General features: G+C 43.3%; 1 protein-coding gene across 3 annotated transcripts in view; it reads right to left on the minus strand.

Annotated features, from left to right (window-relative positions):
* The window catches only part of LNX1 (ligand of numb-protein X 1), a 68,307-nt gene that overhangs the window by 30,081 nt on the left and 16,749 nt on the right, over window positions 1–21,477 (minus strand). For all 3 annotated transcript variants that reach the window (XM_086611725.1, XM_086611724.1, XM_086611726.1), the window contains exons 2-3: window positions 4,687–4,928; window positions 2,979–3,134 (exon numbers count right to left, since the gene is read on the minus strand). In XM_086611725.1, coding sequence (XP_086467851.1) covers window positions 2,979–3,134; window positions 4,687–4,928 — 398 coding nt within the window. The remainder of the gene's footprint in view (window positions 1–2,978; window positions 3,135–4,686; window positions 4,929–21,477) is intronic.

Here is a 21,477-nt window from a genome sequence, read left to right on the forward strand (position 1 = left end):
GTACTGCATTCAGCTTCAAGTTAAACAGAATCATGGTTATTTGAATATTTTTTTTCTCACATCAGGAATGACTATTTACACCTTCACAGTCATATTGCAACTGAGCATTGGTCCAACAGACATATCAGGTTCAGATTTAAGGCATCTACACACTCTGCAGTGGGAAAATAGTTAATTTGACATCAGTGCTGCTGGTGCTGAGGGCCAATACATAGGTACGCACTATGGTTTTTGTTCTCAGAGCTCCTTTCACCAAAATACAGGCAAAACACAGATTAAACAGAGACACCTGAACTAAGAGGAGGGAGTTCTGAAAACTGGGGACAGATGGACTTTGTCAGATGATCTGACAGATCTTTTATCAACCAGAGGTTATCAGCAAGATGAGGTTATTTCACTCTGCGCCCGCTGTGAAGGCTGGCACTGTCTCGGCTTTATCCTTTATCCAGCTTTGTCAGGGACTGACTAAGCCTAGTGAGGAAAGGAGCCACCAGAGCGGTGATGAGGTACCGTCTGATCTCCTGGAGCAACGGCGCATGGCTGAGGTGTGCTCTTAAGTGGTCGCAGACATGCATCTGTGAAACCTGGGGCAAGATGGCACCAGCAGCTTTCACACCTGCTGCAGGAATCTCCAAGGCCAGGAGGCCACCACTTTTAGGAACACCTCCACTCACAGGAAAGCTGGGTAGCAATGGGGAGACAGACACTTGGGGCTGCCTTTTTCCAATGCATTTGGTCTGGACTTCTAGTGAGCACAGGACAGAGCATATGGCAACTATCGCTAAAGATTGACCAGCAACTCAAACCAAGAATCCGACTGCAGACTGCTCAGAGAAGCTGAGGATTTAAAAAAATAAATAAAAGCAGAAAACATACAGAACTGGAGAAGAAAACAAGCCTCCAGCTGGCAGAGTGATAATAACTGCTACAGAAAGAAATATGTTCATTTCTTTCTCCAACAAGAAGAAACAGAGAGAACCTTTGAGATGCCGTTACACAAAGCACCTGCTGCAAAGGACTGAGTAGAGATCCTCATCAAAGTTGTATTTGTATTGCTGCAAGTTACTTGCTTGCATGTTTTTAAAGACCAAATTCCAGACCTATGTAATCAAAATGCATTCTTTGCATATGTAATTAATAGTCATTTGGGTACACAGCTTCTGTGATCTCATATGTAAGAGTAACTGCTCATTAACTGATTACATGCCTACCTGGTTTTTCCAGTGCAGTAGAATATATTTGGAAGTTTACAGGCGTGCTTGGTGCAGAGGAATGAGACCACAAGCAGAGCCAAGGAGAGAATGACACTCTTGACACCGTCAACGGGGCCCTGGAGTGACTGCCACTTCAAGGTCCTGTTGTACGGCTCTTAAAAAGCAGACAAGAACGCTTTTTTTTCTGCTGGAAATGTAAAGGCCAGCGTCATCTTCACATTTCCTTCTGTTAACATCTGGACTGCACTGGGTTACTCTTTAGGTATCATTGGCATCCAGACCATCCACACACTCTAGGCATGAAACCTAGCTTTCAGTGGAAGGATTACTAATGTCAATGATAAGGCTAGGTAGAAAGCAGTCATAGAAATGCCTATGCTCCATCCTGAAGAGGTGTCTTTTGAAAAGTATGAACTTGAGACATGCAGAATATCACTCCAGCTGAAGAAGGGCAAGTTTTTACTTACAATGGATGGAACATTTGCTACAAAATGAGAACTATATCTGTCTGCTCAAAGAGAGCCGTAGACAACTAATTTGCAAAATTTTACTTTGGGAAAAATAATAAAAGATTTGGGACAGTAAAGTTATTAATTATGTTTCCAGGCTAAGGAGCAGATTCATGTTATTTTTATGGAAAAGGTTCACAATTTTGAATTACTGGGTTTTATTTTGGCTACATCAGCAAGTATGTTGACTAAGAGAGTAACAGGAACACAGTAATGTAGTGAAACTCTCCTGAAGTAATAAGCAAACAAAGCAGAAGAAATATTGAACGTTGTTCTCTGATTCATCACTTCAAGAATAATGATACCTAAACACAGCATTTGGCAGCCTTTTGTCCTAATTTTGTGTGAGTTTCAATGACAACTTGAAATACAGAGGAAAGACAAGGTATACATTTTGTCTTCTTAAAGCCCTTACGCTGGACATTTGATCTGAGAAGAGACATGTGCTGAGGCATCAAGCAAAGGAATAATAAGCTCAGAGAAGACCTTGGTTAAGACAATGATTCCCACTCTATCATCACTTCCTCTTGATGCGTGAATGCTAATGTTGGCTTCATAATTACAGTCCAAAGCAATTAATAACATTTGCTTATTGCTTTGGGAATGCTGAATGTTAAGTGTTACTGCCTGCCAGACCCCTCATCCTTGACGTATGTCAGCCAAACTTGCCTCTCCCCCCTGTTTAAGAGCAGAGCATTCTTACCTCATCATCTGTCTGGCTGAGGTAGTAAAAACCTGTCACCAAGGATCCCACAGAAGTGCTGGAATGATTACAGCATTGCACTTTTCTACCATCCTCCCACTGGGAATTTCCAGTGCTTTGTAAATATTAGCCAAAACTCATGAATTTCCTATATCGTGTGATCATTATGATCCGTTTGCTTTAGGGGGACAGATACAGGCTGATGAAGCCTCTTGAACAAAATGATAGAGAAAATCAATGACAGCTCTAGTAATAGATCCCAGACTCCCAGATCCCACATCCTGCATGCTAGATACCGGCCTGGCCGTAGCACGCAGGCTGTTACCAAAACAGCCCTACATGAGGTCTCACATACCCCAGCAATATTCTTGCCCGCCACTGACAAAAGTCACTAACAACTTTTTAAAGAAGAAAATAAGGAAAGATTGAGTTTTCTGGGTTTTTTAATCATGCACAGCCCACCACATGAAAGCCATGTCAGTCATGGACATCCAGTTCCCACATGGATAGAGTCCTCTAGCCCATTTTAAGCGATAACACCAGGAGCATTACCTTCCTCACCAGCAGCAGGATTTCCAACAGTCTCCCTTTCCCGGTCAGTCTGGTTGGAAACAGCGCTTCCACTTTTTGTCCTTCGAAGAACACTGAACGCCTTGTTTATTTTTTTAAAAGATCTGCTTCTTATAGTGGAGCGTTCAAAGTGTCGAGCTGCAACAGCAGGAGAAAACAAATGGTTACAGTTCAGCAGTTCTGAGCTAGAACCACATCATTTCTGCAACCGTTGGTGTGCAACGGGATATAACAATAGCAAAGCTGCCTGCACTTCGTCTTTGCACCTGACACCAGCTGATACTCCAAGATTGCACCCATCTGAATCTAGGTGCGTTTATCCTACCTCTGTCCCACACTCTGGCATCGCCACGTTCCCTGTCTGTTTTGCCAGCCACACACAGAAATCTCCTGTGAGCATGGTAGCCTGGGAGAGAATAATTCTCAGTCAAGGCAGAATCGGCATCAATCCTGTGAAAAATGCATATAAAAGGAAGAAGCATTGCCCTTCCCAAGCTATACAAGTTTGACAAAAACAACATCAAAAAAAAAGATGGAAGTTGTTAAAAACTCTTCTTGAAAAGAAATTGACACTACTGCCTCAAAATCCTGCAATGCTTCCAAAGCCACCAACAAACAGTCAACAATTCAAAGATTATCAGGTGAGAGGGATCAACTAAGTCACATCTTTTAACTGAGGTAAGGCAGTACCAAAAAATAGTCATAATACTTTCAAAACATGTCACTCTCTTCCGTCCTGCTGAAGATATCTTCGTGGCTGTTGCTCTTCTGTCACTTCGAGCTCTGCATGCTGACCAAATATTGTAACCTAATAATACAACATTGCCTCAAACCAGACTGCAGCCTCTAAAGTCAATAAAACTGATGGGATTTAATTTCATTCTGGTGTTCTCTTCCTACCCCTCCCTTTCCTCACCTCTCTCACCCCATGCATACAAGAGGATAGTGCTGCTCATTTTCTAGCCTTTCTTCAGCCCTTCCATTCTCTCAACACTCAGCTGGTGCAACACAAGGTGGGCTATTCATTTTGGCTTCAGAGGCCTGAACTTACTTTGAACTCACTGTTAACACTTCCGAGTCTGCCTTTGGCCAGGCCATGTTTTTCAAATACAACACTCATAAGAGCCAAGTGCAGTATCACAGGGTGAAGGACCAAGGCAAGATTTCTTGATGCAACTTGTCCCTGACCGCAGTTATTTCGGCAGGACCAGCTCCTCCAAGCTGACCTCCAAACTCCCAGGGAACTTCTTAAGGTTTGTTTTTCTACAAATACTTGGCCAATGCCAAACACAATTCCTAACAGGCATTTGGGTGGGTGCCCATGGTGTGGTCTATGTGGGTTACTTGTGTTTTGGTGAAACCATTACAAAGCTGCACCATCTCTTCAGCACATAACACATACCATTTGCTTTTCCAACTGAGCTGGATTGCCTAAACAATCTTTCTTAAGACGTGCAGTTTGCATGCGTGCAGCTAGTCTGTCTTTGGCTTGATGCTGCCCCCAGCCACGCCAATTTGTTTTTCACCTCAAATCTGTTGGGTCACTGAGTGCACAACTTGACAAGCCATGTAAAATTAAAGCTTCCATTCTCCTTCTTTTTTTGTTAAAGCCTCCAATAACATATGTTTCATGGAAAACGAATGTTGAAAGAGGCTGCCAGGCTCTGAAACTATCACTTCTAGTTCTTACTTCTGTTTTGGTTGCTGCGATGCAAGTCTCCTGGGCTGCTGGCTGACTGGCTGTCCTCCGAGGTGGGGCTGAAGGCCGGGTTCACCAGCCCAGGCTCATCTGTCATTAAGGCGATGGCCGCAGCTGCCGAGAGCTCAGGGCTCAGGGCAGCTACTGTTAAGCTGGAGCCATGGTCCGGAGAGCAGTCTTGGGAACGCCTCTTCCGTTCCTTAGTAAGGCCATAGTGGGACGCTCCTTTACATCTAAGGAGAGAGGAGGGGAAGGGATACATGATAACAAGTTGTATTTAAATGTTGCATACTTATGGAAATTTCTCGTGCCAAGCAATCACTTGGAGTACAAACTGTGAGGATTGTGGTGGCCAATGAAATACCGACTCTTCACAGGAGGGAAAAACGCTGGTCCCGCCATGTTACACATAATCAAAAAGAAGGAAACCATCCTCTAAATTAGCTGAATTGCCACTTTCCATGTAAAGACTACTGCTGGTCAAGAAAAAAGAGCGAGCCACAGCCTTGCCTGTAGGCTGATGTGTATAAATAGTTACTGTGGATGTAAGAGGACAGGAATAGCAGGTGGCTAATTAAACCAGAGACTACAGTCTATAATTTTCCCTTTGCCACTGGTCAATGGAGGAGAGCAGGATGAGGCCTGAGAGCTTCTCCAGGTCTGCTGGTGAAATAAGAGGCATCCTACCCAGCCCTGCACCCTGACAAATCTTCCCAGTCACCAAGATGGTCACACTGGAACCATAGCACTGTGGTCGTTCATGCAGGAGGCAGGATCTGCCCTTCAGGTAGAGGCCAAAGCTGCCAAGGAAGGGAGGGCTGCAGGTAGGAGCTGAACACCTGGGAATTGAGTCCCCACTCAGTTCCTGTACAGACCATTTACTACTTGAACCGCACCTAATGAATTGTTTTCTAATCCAGCCATGGAGATGAAGTTTCCAGCTCTGCTATTCCAGTTCAGCTGAGATACTAAAATAGAGAGGTCGTCACCTTGTTGGAGGAAGAGGTGCAAGAGGTGTGTGTGGGGTCCCACTGGCCCTGCAGCCCCACCAGAGACAAGGAGGGAGCACTGGGCTCCACACAGATGACTGAGCACAGGTTCTCAGACCTCAGACCAAGGTCCTTGGGCCAGCCTGGGACTTTACCAGTTTGGGGAGCTCAAGGCTGGTTCTAAAATAATTCCGGAGGAAAATTCAAATCCTAAATCCTGATTTGACCTCCACAGTGACAAAATCCTCTATTTCTGGCAGAGACATGCATGTTCCTGAGGAGCTGAAGATACAGCATTGTAAGAGGCAAATGACCAGCCTGCTTTGAAACAACTTACTTGTGGTCCCAGCTCTCTGCTCTAGATTCATCCTAGACAGAAAAGGCAGGACCATGCACAACATTTATTTCTTCAGACTTGTAAAAGAAAGTCACTTGAATGAAATTAAAGGTCACTGTGCTCTTCATGAGTCAGTATTTAATCAAAGCTATAAAATAACTGAAGAGACAGAATGGCCCAAGGACTCAGCACCTGTGACTTTTTTTGCCCAGAGCCCACCCACTAGAACCTCATTCACTACATTAAAAAAAAAAAAATCTGCCTTTTAATCATAGTCTAATGAGCTTGGCCTACTTTCCGTTACTATTATCTCTTTCTTCATAGCAAAGGCTAACTGATGACTTTCATAAAATGCCCCGTAGGACAAACTCACAGAAATAGCTGCAGAAACCTTCAGGGAGAGAAAGCTCTTCGTAATATATGGCGTGCACAAAAGGCAATGCATAATACATACAGTACACAACGCTAGTGAGTTAAGTGTCAGAAAAAGAAGTAGTACACTGAACAGAGGCCTTGGAAGAGAAATGATTTATGGAAGGAGTTTCTGGGACAGAAAGATGAGATGAGGACAAGTCACAGAGCTCTCTATGTCGTCTTCAGAGCAGCAGTTTAATTTCTCTTATGGTATTGGCTTTTTACAAGAGACAATTGAATTTAAAACATTTTAGCACTGAATTACGATTTCTCATCATTTACCATCATTCACCTCATACTGCTTCTGACAATTTCTATCTTAAAAAGAAAAAAAAAAAACTAATCCAAACTGTATCATGCTGATGCAGCTGTGTAAGGGCTTTGTATATGCCTTAAGGTTTGAATGGAAATGGCTGTGGCAGAAGTTATTTCTAAAACCTTTCACAAGCAAAAGGAGGTCTTAAAAGAAAATACTCTTGTGGAAGAGAACGTTGGTCAACCATTTCAAAAGACCAACAAAAAGCTATTTGAGGCACCTATTCCAAGATGAGACTGCAACAATGATCATGTAAAAGAAAAAGGAAGAGTTCTTCTGCCTCCACTGCAGCAGGTGTTTTCCCATTCCTTCCCCCAAAAAGAGGTCTGACTTCCTCACCAGCTTGAGCTGCTGGAAGCTGCACACCCTGACAGTATCCCACACCCCAACAGGATGCTCCCCCTTTTATTTCATGGGGAGCAGAACCACAAAGGTCTCTCTCTCTTGCAGCCTACCTAAACTCCAACACAGCATTATGGGAAACCAGCTCCCCAGCATCCTTGACCTCTCTCACTTCTAGTGGGGTCACATTTACTAATTCACCCTATGAATGCTCAACAAAATAGTTAAAAATAATCTAAAAAGCCACCATAACAAAACACACACAAGGAAATGGCTTCACGGTGAATTGCTTCCTGTTCTCAAAAGACAATCTCTGCCTTACAGAGATCCTGCAAAGATACAGAGTATGATAAGAAACAATCCTGCTCCACATTTTATTTTATTTTATTTTATTTTATTTTATTTTATTTTATTTTATTTTATTTTATTTTATTTTATTTTATTTTATTTTATTTTATTTTATTTTATTTTATTTTCTGTTTTCACTGTGCCAGTAAGTTTCAGAAGTTGATAGTAGGGCACTTGCCTTGTGAATGGGTCCTCAAAAGAAGATCTTTTTTCAATTTTAGTGTGTTGCATGAAGATCAACATAAAGATCTGAAGAAGCTCTGCCTAAAGATTCCCAGCTACATGGGTTCAGTTTCTGCCTGGTGCCCATCTGTGCTTCACTACTAAAGCCTTCACTTTCTGTGGAAACCCTTGCTAGCTGCTGCTGGCTGCACTGCAGACACCCAGTAACAACATCAATCCAAGAGCAATGAACAGAAGACAGTTACTTTGAATGTAGAGAGGCCTGACACAGTTTAAGATGTGGCTTATTGGAGAAGACAAGTTGTCATGACACAAAGCACAAGGCATATCTTTCTAACTCTGCCAGAAATAGTTAAAAGAGAACGAAAGCTTTTCAAATATGAGCACTGAAGTTAATTCTTAAATAATTGTGGCAGGCATAAATGAACACAAATCAAGCCTTCTTTCTTCAGATTAACACAGTGTCCTTGAAGAAGAAAAAAAAGTCCCAAGTCTTCGAACTTGTAATAAAATCTGCAACAGCATCTCTTCACTTTCATTGTTTTCCTTGTGCTGACACTGCTGCGATAACAGAAAACAGAAGAGACGACTAAGTGGAATCATATTTATAGTCTTAGCTACGTTTTCCCATATGCTTGGATTTAGCTTCCAGAAGAGAGATCCATAAAACAGCTACATGCCAGTACTAATTATCTCTCTCACTGTGATTATTAATCAGCTGCCTGATTTACAGCAGGAAGAGTGGGATACCTGATTAACGTAGGCCAGTCAGAAAGTGAACCCAACCCTGTCTGGTGGCCAAGGTGAACTACAGATTTATGTTCTTCCTCAGTTGCGCTGGACAGTGAGTACATCCGTGTAGTCGTAGGATACTGAAAAAATTTGAAGGTCAAAACTGAGAGAGATAAACAAGACGTGAATAACAGTGTTGTACAGTTCATGCCATTAAAGTAGTGTCATTAGGTGCATGCAGGAAATTCAGAAAATAGTTTCTTTTGTTTGCACAGTCTCTTTCATGAAGCAGAAATGTGCTGTCCTAAATCCTGACTGTATGAACTAATCACCGGGCTGTCAGAGGGCAGTGGTAGCTGCTGAAACTTCACCCTGGGCTGCAATTCTGGCTGGCATCAATGCCGGCAGCCGCAGGGCATGCCTTGCCCTGCACCCTACTCCGCACACGAGGAAGGCTCTGCAGTCCAGGTTTCAGGAGTAGCACACACGAAGTGCTGGAGCCAGGAGATCCACAACCCCATGGCTGCCTTAACTTGGTCCTACTGTTTGTAAAAACAAGCTTCGGTCAAACTCAAGACGAACAGAAACATTTCCACATCATTTGCAAATTCAAATGGAAACAGTGGTTTGGAAACAGCAATGCATTTTCCTTGCGGCATCCCTGACTTGCACAGCAAAGGAGGGCCTGAAAGTGAGGTTGACCTCAAGGATCTCCATTACCCAGACTGACACAGGGGCAAAACGTAAAGGCAAAACATAAACAAAGACAACTGCATGGATTTTTTCACTTCCCTTCTAGTCATCTAAATGAAACAATATCACAGGCAAAAAAAACCCTACATATATATTTATAATGCATTTTCTCTTTCAAAAATGCCCTGCTCTCTGTGCCTGTGTCATTTCACAGGCTGCCCCTCTTTCTCCCTGTCTCACACCTGACTGCCTGGGCAGGGAACAAGGGAAAAAGTGAATCCAGAGACTGATAGTGCTTGTGAGCCAGGTCTGGCACAAATAAACAGGGCAGAAGCTCTCCCTGCCCAGTTCCAGCAGTGCTTTCCCAGCCTCACTTCCATCACACTCGTATTTTGGTGCTGTTCTGCTTTAGTGCAGCAGCAACGGACACATTGTCTGAATGCAATTAAGAATAATGTATACAAAGCACTCATGATTGCCCAGCAGAAGAAAATACTGCATAATGGGCTGTCATCACTGATCTGAAGCTAAACCCTGATCAGGGTAGACTAGTGTGTTTCAGCTATGCCCTCACTCCAAGCGGTCTCATTCCCATGTAATCTGGGCTTGTCACAAGCTGGGATCAGAAATACCAACAGTGCATACCATGCCTGTGACTCTGTCACACAAACTCCTCTGACTGGTCTGGTACCCCTGAACTGATCTGGCAGAAAAGCTGATGGAGAAACTGAAGACAACCAACAAGGAGCCTTTTAGATAACCTGGTGCTGATAACCTCACTGATACCCTGCTGCCCTTTACACCCAATGATGTTGTGTCATCCTTGCTTGGAAATCTGGCTTCTGAGACTCCTGGTGGTGGGTGCAAAATTCTTCTTTTTTTGCTTTATGAGAGAATCAATCCTGGAATTGAGTGCTTAACAACAATGCTTTTTCCTTGGTAATTCTGAGTTCTTGCAAGGATTAATCACTGCATGAATGCTGCATATGAAAAAAGCTCCATAAATAAGTACCTGATTTATTTTTTTTTAAATGCATTTGCCTTTTCTGCTTTTTATAAAGGATTGTGTCATGCCAAGAGCATTCCTCAAGCTACTGTAATCACCAGCTATGGCTAGGAAGGTTCTGCCTATGTTAAACCTTCCTCAATATTCATAAAGAAGAGGATGAGCTATCTAAAAAGCGAATCCTAAACTCCTGGCTTTCAGTTTCCAACCAACATTGGCTGAAAGTCAGGCTCCAAAAACCTTGTCTGAACATTCAACTACAAACAGACTGTTGTCTGCACCTGTACTTAAATTTCATAGTGCCAGCAACATTTCTAGATGCTCACCGCTGCTGTTCTGTGCACTCCGTACCCTGGCATCGATGCACTTGTGTGTCCTCTCCCTGATGATCTCCCAGTGTCAGAGGCTTGCCATCTTGTTTGGGGGAAAAAAGTGCTCATTTTTCACCTAACTGAAGTGGGAAATTCTCCCGGTTACTATTAGTCTTTCACTTCAATAACCCGATAAACAAAAGCCTTTCAGAGACAGCTTCCTGACACCTGGGGCATCAGGGCTGGCGGGAGAGAGGTGTAGGCTGGCAGCTCGGTCCCCACTGCCTCCGGAGGGATGTGGATGAGCGACGATCAGTCCTACGCCTCCATAAACACCGCTCTTCTCCCTGTCAGCACGGAGATAGCTATGATAGAAGATCAGATGAGGCAAATGGCTTCTCTGTCTAGCTGTCAGAGAGATTTTCTCATGTTAATTTCTCTCTATTGTCAATCAGAGGCCTTTGCTAAACACATAGTAAATTCAGTGGTTCTATATTTCTATATTGTTACTCTATAAATATTTATAAAGGTCCTCATAACATTAATTTCTTTAAGCTAAAGTTTTTTAGCTTAGATACTTTCCCACAAGATAGGAAAAATTTCTCAAATATCTTTTTTTTTTCAGTTTAATTTCTGCATATCTCTGTTATGTTTTCCTAAGGTTTTTTCATGCTCTTTCTTTTTTAATGAAGACATCGTAATTCAACAAACTCTGGAACTATCTTACTAGAAAAGCCTGAAGTTGTGCTGTGCCCTATCTGTAAAGATCTGACCTCAGGGAAGGGCTGTCATTTTTACAATGCTTTTGCACTGTAATGCTATCAAACAAAATATATTTTTATATTGTATAAGCAACATGTGCAGGAGTATCTATAAACTTACACTTCTACCTCAGCTACTCTGTAGAAATCTGGGTGCAAAATGACCTATAGTTCCCATGGATTTCAAAACAGAGGTTTTCTGAGCATGTGAAAAAAATATGTATTGAGCATTGTTTATAATCACTATGTTAGTCATCAGCTACAGTGATGTACACCCATTCCTGTGATGTGCTTGCTGAGAAGGAAGAGCAAGCACAGGTAGCAATTTTTGTACAGACCCTTGAAAGTATTTTGCATTGGTGAAGAATGGAACTGTGGTTCAGAGTTCAGTCCCCACAGTTCCCAAAACTGCTGATGGACAGACAGCTGGTACCAGACACAAATTGGACAAGCATACAATGGAATCCAAATCCTCATTTTAAATTTGACAGTTCATACTGAGAGAAGGGAGGAATCTCTAGATTTCTTAGTAGTTTTCAGGCAAGTTGAAAGAACTTGGAGTGTGTTTTTATTCTTAAATAAATTGTAGAGTTTAAACTTCATGTACATGCTACCAAAGTATCATGTAACATGTCATCATGCTTAAGCTTTTTTTCCCCTTCTCTTTAAAGAACAAAATGTTCTATTTCAGTGACCGTCATCAGCTTCTATTATGAAATATTTCAAAAGTCCCATTAACTTCTATCATGGGAATAGGGAATTGAAAGAAATAGGTAAACAATATTAGTTGCCTGCAATTGTGGGCAAAAATCATGATTTGGATTATTGTGCAATGATCCCAGTTATTGTTGAGACTGTGTACAAATTGTTGATCCAGATCATGTTCTCTCCCTCCCCTGATACTTCTTCCAGGCCATCACTCTGTCACTGGTGATTTTGAAACTACAACCATACTGATTTCTGTTCAAGGTTCAAGCATCATTTCAAGTTCTAGTCTTAAACCATTCCAACAAATTGCAGCTGGCTTACATACAGGAGAACGGAGTTGTAAATTGCTAGAGACAGCCGAGATGGGCGAGTCAGCACATGGGCTGGAAATGCCAACTTCTTTTATGGATTAGCACAGCTTCTGTATCATGCCTAACACAACTACTACTTTAGAGAAGCTAATATTCACAGTTGATTTTATGGCTTCACCTTCTGTTGCCCCTTGCCCACCTGTGCCCAAGCCACCAGTGCTCTGAGAACACACAAGGGCATCAGCAGCCTGTTCCCACTGCTCACATAAGGCATGGCCCTGGGTTGTTGTTTCAGCTTCTACCTTTCCCAATGCTGCCTTTAAATGTAATGCTTGTAGAGCACAATGTCATGGTTTGATGTGGAGGGGGGGGTGGTTCTGGTGGCAGGAGAGGGATTTTGCTCCCTGCGACCTCCCCGGTTTTGGATCCGGGTTAGGCTTAGTTCTGGCCACCGGATCAGACTGCCATCCCCCTCGGGGTTGAGCCAATAGGGCGCCTCTGCGAATTGCCCTATTTAAGTCAGGACAAGGGAACCGGAAAAGGTGCTTCGCCCAGGATCGACCAGAGAAGGGAGGAGGGCACTGCCCCCGCTCCCTGGCTCCCGGCCGGGCGGCTGCCTGCGTCGGGCCGGCGCTGCCCACGGAGGATGGCGGCGGCGGAGCCAGCTGGGGAACTCGGGGGCACCCCACTCCCAGGGTGCCCACTGGGCTGAGTTCACCTGGAGAGGACTGAGATCTGAGAGAAACAGCTGCATCGACAGCAGGTCAGTGAGGATGGAGCGGGAGGAGGTGTGCTGGAGCCGAGGTTCCCCTGCGGCTGATGGTGAGATAGCAGGCTGCCCCCCTGCAACCAGGACGGCCTCGGTGGAGCAGCGACCCACTCGCAGCCCGTGGGGAGAAGATGCCTGAGCCCGAGGATGGTCGTGTTGGGGGCACGGCAAGGCAGAAAGGCATCTGGAGTCTTCGTGACGACCCACGCCGGAGCGAGTGGCTGCAGCTCCCTAAGTACCCGAGACTGTGGTATAGCCCACACCGGAGCAATCTGTGGGGAAGGATTGTTTCCAGTGGGCTGGACTCACGTTGGAGAAGTTTGTGGATTTTTCCTCGTGGGTAGGGGATCCATTGGAGCAGGGGAAAAGGGTGTAAGGACTCCTTCTCCTTTAAGAAAGAAGCAGCAGTAACAGCACGGAATGAACTGACCTGCACTCCCCCAGTCCCTGCCCCCTGTGCTGCTGGGGGGAGGAGGTAGAGCCGGGAGGAAAAGGAAGGTGGGGGGGGGGAAGGTGTCGGTTTTAAGATCTGGTTTTGTTTCTTTCTGTCCTCTCAAGTAATCGGTTTTTATTTCCCTTTGTCCTTCTAAGTAATCATTAATAAACTGTTTTGCTTTGAGAAAAGCGCTGCCTGTTTTGCCCAGGACCATGGTTGGTGGGTGCTCCCTCTGTTCTTGCCTCAACCCTCAGTCCTTTTGGTTTTTTTTTTCCCTCTCCTCTCTACTTTATTGGAGAAGGAGAGACTGTGTGAGTTTTAGTTGCTGGATCAGCCTAAAACCACGACACACAAGTAGACCTCGAGCAACAAAATCAAGAAATTAACCAGGGTGAAAGACTGAAGTCAGCCTATTAATCACTATTTACTCCTAGATTACTATAAAAAAACATTTGTCATCACAGGGAAGTTAGTGGCCAGAAGCAGAGAACCAAGGTGATCTTATGTGATGCAAAACAACAGCAGTATTCATTTATTTATACTAAACTTACTCCATTAAATACTGAAGATCTCCAAGAGTAATCTGCATGTCTCATGCAATCTACTCACACCAGCTGACACAAACAAAGAAAACAGAGGAGCAGCGCACCGTCTCTAACTTTTGGTAGGTGCTCAGGAACTGACACAGCAAGGAACCTATGAGTACCTGGGTAGGAGATTCAGAGCAAAATAAGAGGGAAAAATAAGATGCATGGGACTAGCTTCTTTGAGCTGGTGGGAGCCTGTAAACCTTGCTGATGGCTTCTAGTGCTTTTAGCATTCAACATATAATACATAATTTAAAACCACTAATTCTGATCAAGTGCTGTATTAAAGTCCTAAAGTACTAAAAACTCCTCTTGACTTCAGCAAAGGTAGAGCTTGATGAAACTTTTACCAGCTGCTTTCATCACCTTCCAGAACGACATTATTTTCTATACAACACACTTAAAATCTTCAGTCTTCCCCACTCTTGAAGAGTAAAACTCAAACATTGTTTCAAATGAAAGTGAGAAAACACAAATTAGAAAGACCCCCAAGAGGTTTCTTCATGGAAAATCTGGATACTTATCAATAGTTGTACATTCTTTTATCGACAGACAGTGTGCATGAGGGAGCAATCACATGTGATGTGTGTCAGTTGGGTGTTCGGAAAGCAATGTAAGACCTGCCATCAGCAGCTGCCAGCTTCATATCTGGTTTTCAAGTCCATCCAAGACAACTCAAAGAACAGCACTGGTACTCTGCAGGCAATCTTGACCACTGATTTTGCCTTATACTAATAAAATAATAATGTCACCTTTTCACAGAGGAATTGAGATTGTACGTAATGAGATGGCAGCCGGATCATTGAATGTCTTCTTCATTTAGAACCTTAACTGAAAAAGGAGTCCAAGGAAAATCACAGCGTATATATAAAAAGGCTGAAAAAATGTTAATGCTGCTAATATCAAGTTATCTATGACAAAAATAAGACGTGCAAGGACAAATTTTTAAAGCATTGCAATGCTATACCTCATTTTACCACACAATCCAATACACTGCATTTTTCAAATTATGTGGATACATATGTAATTAATGTTAAGAAGCAGCATTCAGTCTGTTGATTCGTGTGCTTTTCGCATTTATTGTTCAGTGTTTTGATCTCTGGATTATATTCAACAGGCATAACTAGTCTCCTGGAGCTTAGTACCTCAGCATTGTCTTCCCCTCCTACTGTCACCACCTGTACTATAAAAACTTTATGATGCAGTGAGCAAAATACGCTTGCAATGGGACAAGGGGTTTTGTTTTTTTAACAAGAGTGACAGTACCAGCGTAACCTGATTCTTGCAGCTATAGACAGAAGAGCCCACCAGATGGAAACTTGGTATTTACACATATTTAGCACACATTTCTTTTTCAAATAGAACTAATTGTGGTATCTGCTATGTCACAGATTCAACAAGCCAGCACAACTACAAGCAGGTTTGAGGCTCCAGTTGGCACAAAGCAGTGACAAAGATGTAAATAATAAAAAGGGAATGATGCATTCAATTTCAAGATATTTTCAACCCAAGACTTGGGTTTACTCATATGTTCTCCACCAGAACTTGAATTTACACGAAATAACAGGGCTGCAGTCAGTACATAATGAATGTTGTCTTTATACTCTCTTATTGACAGAACATGCTATGAAGTGCAACCCACAGCTCTGGCTCTGGTGGCACTTGCCTCTGACCTCAGTGACCTAAAAGTAACATAACATCCCTTTTAGGTCAGCTTGGGTATCTAAATTACATTGCTAACACATCTTGGTACACATCAAGCTCTGAAAACATACTTGCTTCCTCATGGGAAAAGTCAGTAAAAGGAGGTCTCAGAAGGTGAGAAACCGCAGATCCTTGTCAGATGCCCAGCTGAGTATTGAGCAAACGTCTCCACCACCATGACTAAGTAGCATCTTAAGATGCCACAAAAACTTCCCATTTTAAAAAGTGGTTCTTCTGTCTTATCAAATCCGATGTCTTATTCAACAAAGACCCTGAACCAGTACTATAAGAAGTGAACTGCATGTGATCCACGAATCACTGTCTTAAAACTTGAAACCAACATGGGCTTATTGTAGGGATGGGGAAGGAAGAGTACAACATTTCCTGGTGTATCTCAGAACTCAGTTTCCAGGATTTCAGCCTAAATGAGTATTGACACTGGCATAAGATGTACACAAGTCACACAATTGACTAAATACCTCACTACATTACTGTTTTTGTGTAGATAACATAGCCAACAGCACGTTTTGCTAGAGAAACACCATTCTGGCTTCTGCTCCTCCTGGCTCTGCAGTCTTCTCCTTTGCATGTATGGCTGGAAGAGGGTGGATCAGAGGGATGCTATGAGTCTGTTTTCAGAACAAAACTCCCCAAACCCATTGGACATGGAAAAATCTTCACTGTTTGTGGTTTTATGGGCTCCACCCAGCTGAATATGAGATATTTCAGTGAGATATTTCACCCTCCCATTAAAACGAACACACATTGTAAAAGCATTTAAAGGTTCCAGAAAGTCCATATCCAGCCACAGCACAAGTATGGCTGGAATGTTGTTTACAGTCTTCTGAAAGCTCACATGGTAAGAAATGCTCACTTATGCTATAAAAAATGTGAAAAATACTTTTTTTTGAATCCCCTTTTTTTAACAGAACTATCAGAAATACTTTTAACCTGAATTCCTTTAGCCAAGTCTGACAAAAAAATCCACTCCGCCTTGTCCCCACACAGCTACCTACACACAATGCTGCGTTCAATACCACGGAAAGCAACCAAAAATGTAGCTGTGCATTTTCTCTCGTGTTGTACGTCGACCACTGTCAGCACTTGCTTGGCAAAGGAGGCTGACGGAGCTCACACCCTCACATCTCAGTTTTCAGGAGTGCTCTAACAACTAAAGCTCAGGTCAGGTTGGGGTAAAGCTGATCCTCCTGCTGAAGCTTATTCAGAGAGCAGGATTAAGCAAGAGGGAACCCGATGCTATCGCCAAGTGAAAAACTGATGCCTGGGGAGGGAGAATCTGAGTTCTGCTTCAATGGCTGCTGTGGTTTTTCAGTTCAAGCTGGGAGAGATTCATAAGAAAAGGCGCTGTCCTCTGTTAGTCCAGCCAGTATCTTGGGGAAAACCTGGCAATACCATCTAGGCACACGAGTCTTTCTTCAGTCTGTAGCTAAAGAAGCGACCTTAGAGGCTTCAGATACAGGTTGAGAACCTGTCCATAAAATTGTGTCTTGTCTTCTTAGACTACAGGGATATAACTGATGAATCAAGGGATAAAATACACAAATGAGGGTGGAAGCAGGAATCCAGCCCTGAAACCCCTTAATTACAAAAGATGTCTTCAGAAGTGTGTACTGTATTACCAACACAAAATGGATATCTTCAACAAAGTCAAATATCATAGAATCATAGAAGAGTCTAGGTTGGAAGGGATCCCAAAAGATCATGTGGTCCAACCTTTCATGGGAAAGGAAGCCTAGATAAGATTATCTAGCACCCTCTCCAATTGCATCTTGAAAACCTTAAGCGATGGGAACTCTACCACATCCCTGGGGAGATTGTTCCAGTGAATGATTGTTCTCACTGTAAAAAAGTGGGTGAAAGAGAAAACAATTTTTGCACCATGTCTTACTTTAAGCCCGAGTTGCTCAGGCTGCTCTTTCTTCGTATTCTGTAGCTTGCACATGCTACAGGTTTCTTTAGGTTTTCTTAGTTACTTCTAATCTCTCAGATTTCATGCTATTTTTGCATAGTATAAGTAAAGAAAAATGCTGAACTTTGAGCTTGAGCTGCAATTATATTTCCCTGGGTAATTCAAGACCTGCCCCTGCTCTCCTAGGAGAGGGAACATCCTGCTTGACCTTGCTGCTCCCACAAAAGGGGTCGGGGCTGCTGTGCGAGAGACTGCCTTGAAATGAATCCAAACCACGAATTCTCTGTGACAGGTTGTGGCATCTGGGTGACTCAGCCAGCCTCTGCGCCCGAGGCTGTTCCAGCCCAGGCTGTGATTTTGTTAACGTCACAATTTAAGTAGACTTGGGTCTTGTTAGCAGTGATGATAGCCCCCTGAAGGAAAACCAAGGTGGCATAGGAAATGATGTCTGTTCATTATTGGCTCTGAAAAGGGGGATAATTATAACTGTCTTCTTCAAACTGAGATGGCTCTGGTCCTTCAGAGGGAGCTGGCAATCTAACCTCCAGCAGCGTGCTCTTGCCATGCCTCATCACCTGCTAATTTTCACAGCAAAGGCACTGCCCATGTCATGACTCAAAGTGACCCAAGCCATCACCAACAGACAGGATCTCCAGCTGGACATCTACACTAGCGTCCAGTGGACAGCAGCATGCTGGGGGCATTGGACATGTTGGTAGCCCAGATTCAGACATATGTAAAACAAATCCTACCTGCTTAATGTAAATATTACAACAGCCTGTCAAGGTAGATGGCTCATCGAGCCAAACTGATCAGCTTTATAACACAAAATAATCTTACAGCTACAATGAGAACATTCTCTCTGGTTCCAAAATATTCACTCCAGCCTGACATAGACATTGAGGATAAAAAACAAGTTGAATAGACAGACTAAATAAAACTGTCAGTGCATTTAAATACTTGTATTAGCAATTGAGACATGGGTCTCTGTTTTAGTGTTTTTCCAACGCCTTGCACCAGTGGTTGGTGGTTTACCTATCTTCAGCTGGTTACACCTTTGGAAGAACTTCCTTAGCTGTCCCTGAAAGAGGTTTGCCTCATGAAGGGCAAAGTCAGACACTCAGCACCGTGTGTTTATAAGGGTGCAATACGGAGGGAAATGAAGGACTAGGAAGAAAGGGAAAGAAATACCTAACAATTTAGTGACTGTAAACAGAACAGCTTCAGGCAAATTATTTTCTTATTTCTTTAAAAGCTAATTGAAGATGCTACAGCATCACACGGGACAGTTTCCTGAGTACTCAGATACTGGCATTGAGAAGACCTTCCAAAAACGAGCTCAAACTGTCCTGCAAAGGCTAACCACATCAGCCTCCAGAGACCGTGCTGCTTCCTAAGGGATTGTCTGCAACAGGGAAGTACACGATTACTGTAGTGGTTGTGGAATGATACCTTAGCCACACTATGTATATTATATGTGTAGAAACACACATCCAAGAATAGTTTCCCTGGAGATATCCTGTTCCAGAGTTAGAGCGTTCACCAGAGAAGTTACCCTACAGTAAGAGCAGTTTTGTCACTTCACACCTGACTTTATTACGGATTAACTTCTCTGTGTGCTCAAACCATCTTTTTGGGATAATTTCTGCCCTTTCTTCTGGGGACCAAATGGAAACTGCGGGAGCTCTCAGTGCCAATTTTAGGGCTAGTTTCCCAATGCCATTGCACTTTACATCTCTGGGCTCTACATCTTGAGATCCTTTCTTCACACTAAGTAGCAGCCACGTATAATCAAAGTATCAGTAAAATTATGGCTTAAGTCACCTAAGGCACCTGCCCATTCCTTTAGCCTATGAAGAAGCAGGCATAATGAAGCACAGACCTTCATGCCAATGGACATAAGTAACACAGGGAAGTGAATCAAGAGATCCTTCTGCTACTAGGAGAAAAACAGATAATTTTTTTCTTGCCTTCAATAACTTGTTTTCTGTTAATTAACATGTTAAAAGTATCATTTTAACACTATTGCCCTAAGAAAACTTTAAGGGTAAAAAAGCTCTCCCAATTCAGTAGGCAACATCCTTTATAAAAGAACCTAACTCCATAAAAGGTGATTCATTTGATCAGCCATGTCTAACAATAGTTTAGGATCAGTTCAGAGAAGACATTAATCTGTAGATCAAGGTCTGGAGCTGTGTGAGAGTCAAGGTCTACTCCTCAACATGCTACATCTTGAAAACAAGTTATAAGTTTTCTTTATTTCATGTGTAATAAAAAGTCCTTAGGGCTTACTCTGTTCTTGTTCAATGTCTTCCGCAACACAGATTTAGCTCATTTGTGAGTTCTTTAAACCACCATAGCATGAAAAGCAGTAAGAATAAAAGCAGTCTCATAGAGCCTTTATTCCCCATCAGGTACTCCAGCATCTCTAGCAAAAAGGAGAGAAGAATGAATATAACAGACACTCATCTGCTTTCTAAAAGCACAGAAAAGGTTGCATCTTGAAACAGAGCTCTGTTGCTGCATCCAAGTGCAGATGAAGATGCAGAATTACGAATCACTCAAATTTCTGTGCTCAGCCCTGGACCTGACAGCTCACTATTGGCTTGCAAGACTGAAGACCGTTTCTCTCCAATGTGACTATTTCAGAAGACCTAGAAGAAGCACAATTTGCAAAGCCGTCAGAAGGGAGGGGAAGATAACATCAGCAACTGCTTCCCTGGCACAGGGGACCATAGGCAGCACAGCTGTTCTTTTTGGAAATGTCAGAGAGGAAAAAAAAGGTGCCGAGGGAGTTGTCATCACCATGGGCGACTCCAGAATAGTGCTTCATGCAGTCATAATCTTTTCTTGAAAACGTTGCTCAGGAAGCCCTAGTCTGACCAGTTTTACAAATAGCAAATATCGCTTGAGAAACAGACACGTAAACTATAAAATCTCTTAGAATCCAGTTTCCTTGTTTCTCTCTGACAAAGGAGAGCGCAGTGGTGTCTCAGTCTAGATGCTGCAGCTGAGATAGCCCTGTATTGAGCCTCTCCTGCCTGGTCACAGCCACATCCAGGGAGTGTTAGCAGGAGGATTTCAGGTCATACCCACAGTTCCACCTCTCTCCCTCCATCTGCCCCCTTCGCAAGCTGCCCGCCGCAGGGAAGGTCTGCACAGGGCTGGTCATCCCATCAGCGACCACAGACAAATAGTGAAACACTGTCCCTGGGCTCTGAACGGCATCATGCATCTTCAGGGACAAAACATGATCTCAAGGACGTTTTGAAATCCTGCTGGTGTATGCCCATGCAGTAAGCCACGGCAGCTCTCAGGTGGACATAGGGCTGCCTCCTGTCTTCCTCGGTGCCCAGGGCCTCCCCAAGTGGGAGGATGGGGGCAGAGGGAGAAAGGAGTGTCATATGGTGCCAGACCTATCCCACTCTCAAGCACTGCCAGAAAGAGATGGGAGAAAAATGCACAGAAGTTTTTTCAATGAGGAAGACTGAAATTGTAAGACCTGAGTTTCCCTGCAGCCAACAGAAAAAACCCTCTGCTTCCTTGTGCCTGGGACACTAAGGTGAAATGAAGATGCCAAACAATTCCTATTTCATCGCCATCACTGTGGTCAACCAGAGGTGTAGTGAGGTAGGACTAGGATCCATCCCCAGCCTATAGGTACACCATTCAGTTTCTTCAGTATCTTCTGAGACAGCTAGCAAGTATATTCATCCTCTAAAACCCTTGAGGCCTTCTGTGGTGATGTGGATGACCCTTACAAGGACAAGCCTCAAGGCTGAAGACAAACAGGGTCCTTTCCACACTCTTGCCCTTTAGCTGCAGATCTCACCACTCAGCAATGGGTCGCTGTTTTATCACCAGTCTTGCTACTCTCCTGAAAACATCCTGCTTAAAAGAGACTT

Source organism: Tauraco erythrolophus, chromosome 5 (assembly GCF_009769465.1).
Source record: "Tauraco erythrolophus isolate bTauEry1 chromosome 5, bTauEry1.pri, whole genome shotgun sequence".
In the NCBI taxonomy this organism is placed as follows: Eukaryota; Metazoa; Chordata; class Aves; order Musophagiformes; family Musophagidae; genus Tauraco; species Tauraco erythrolophus.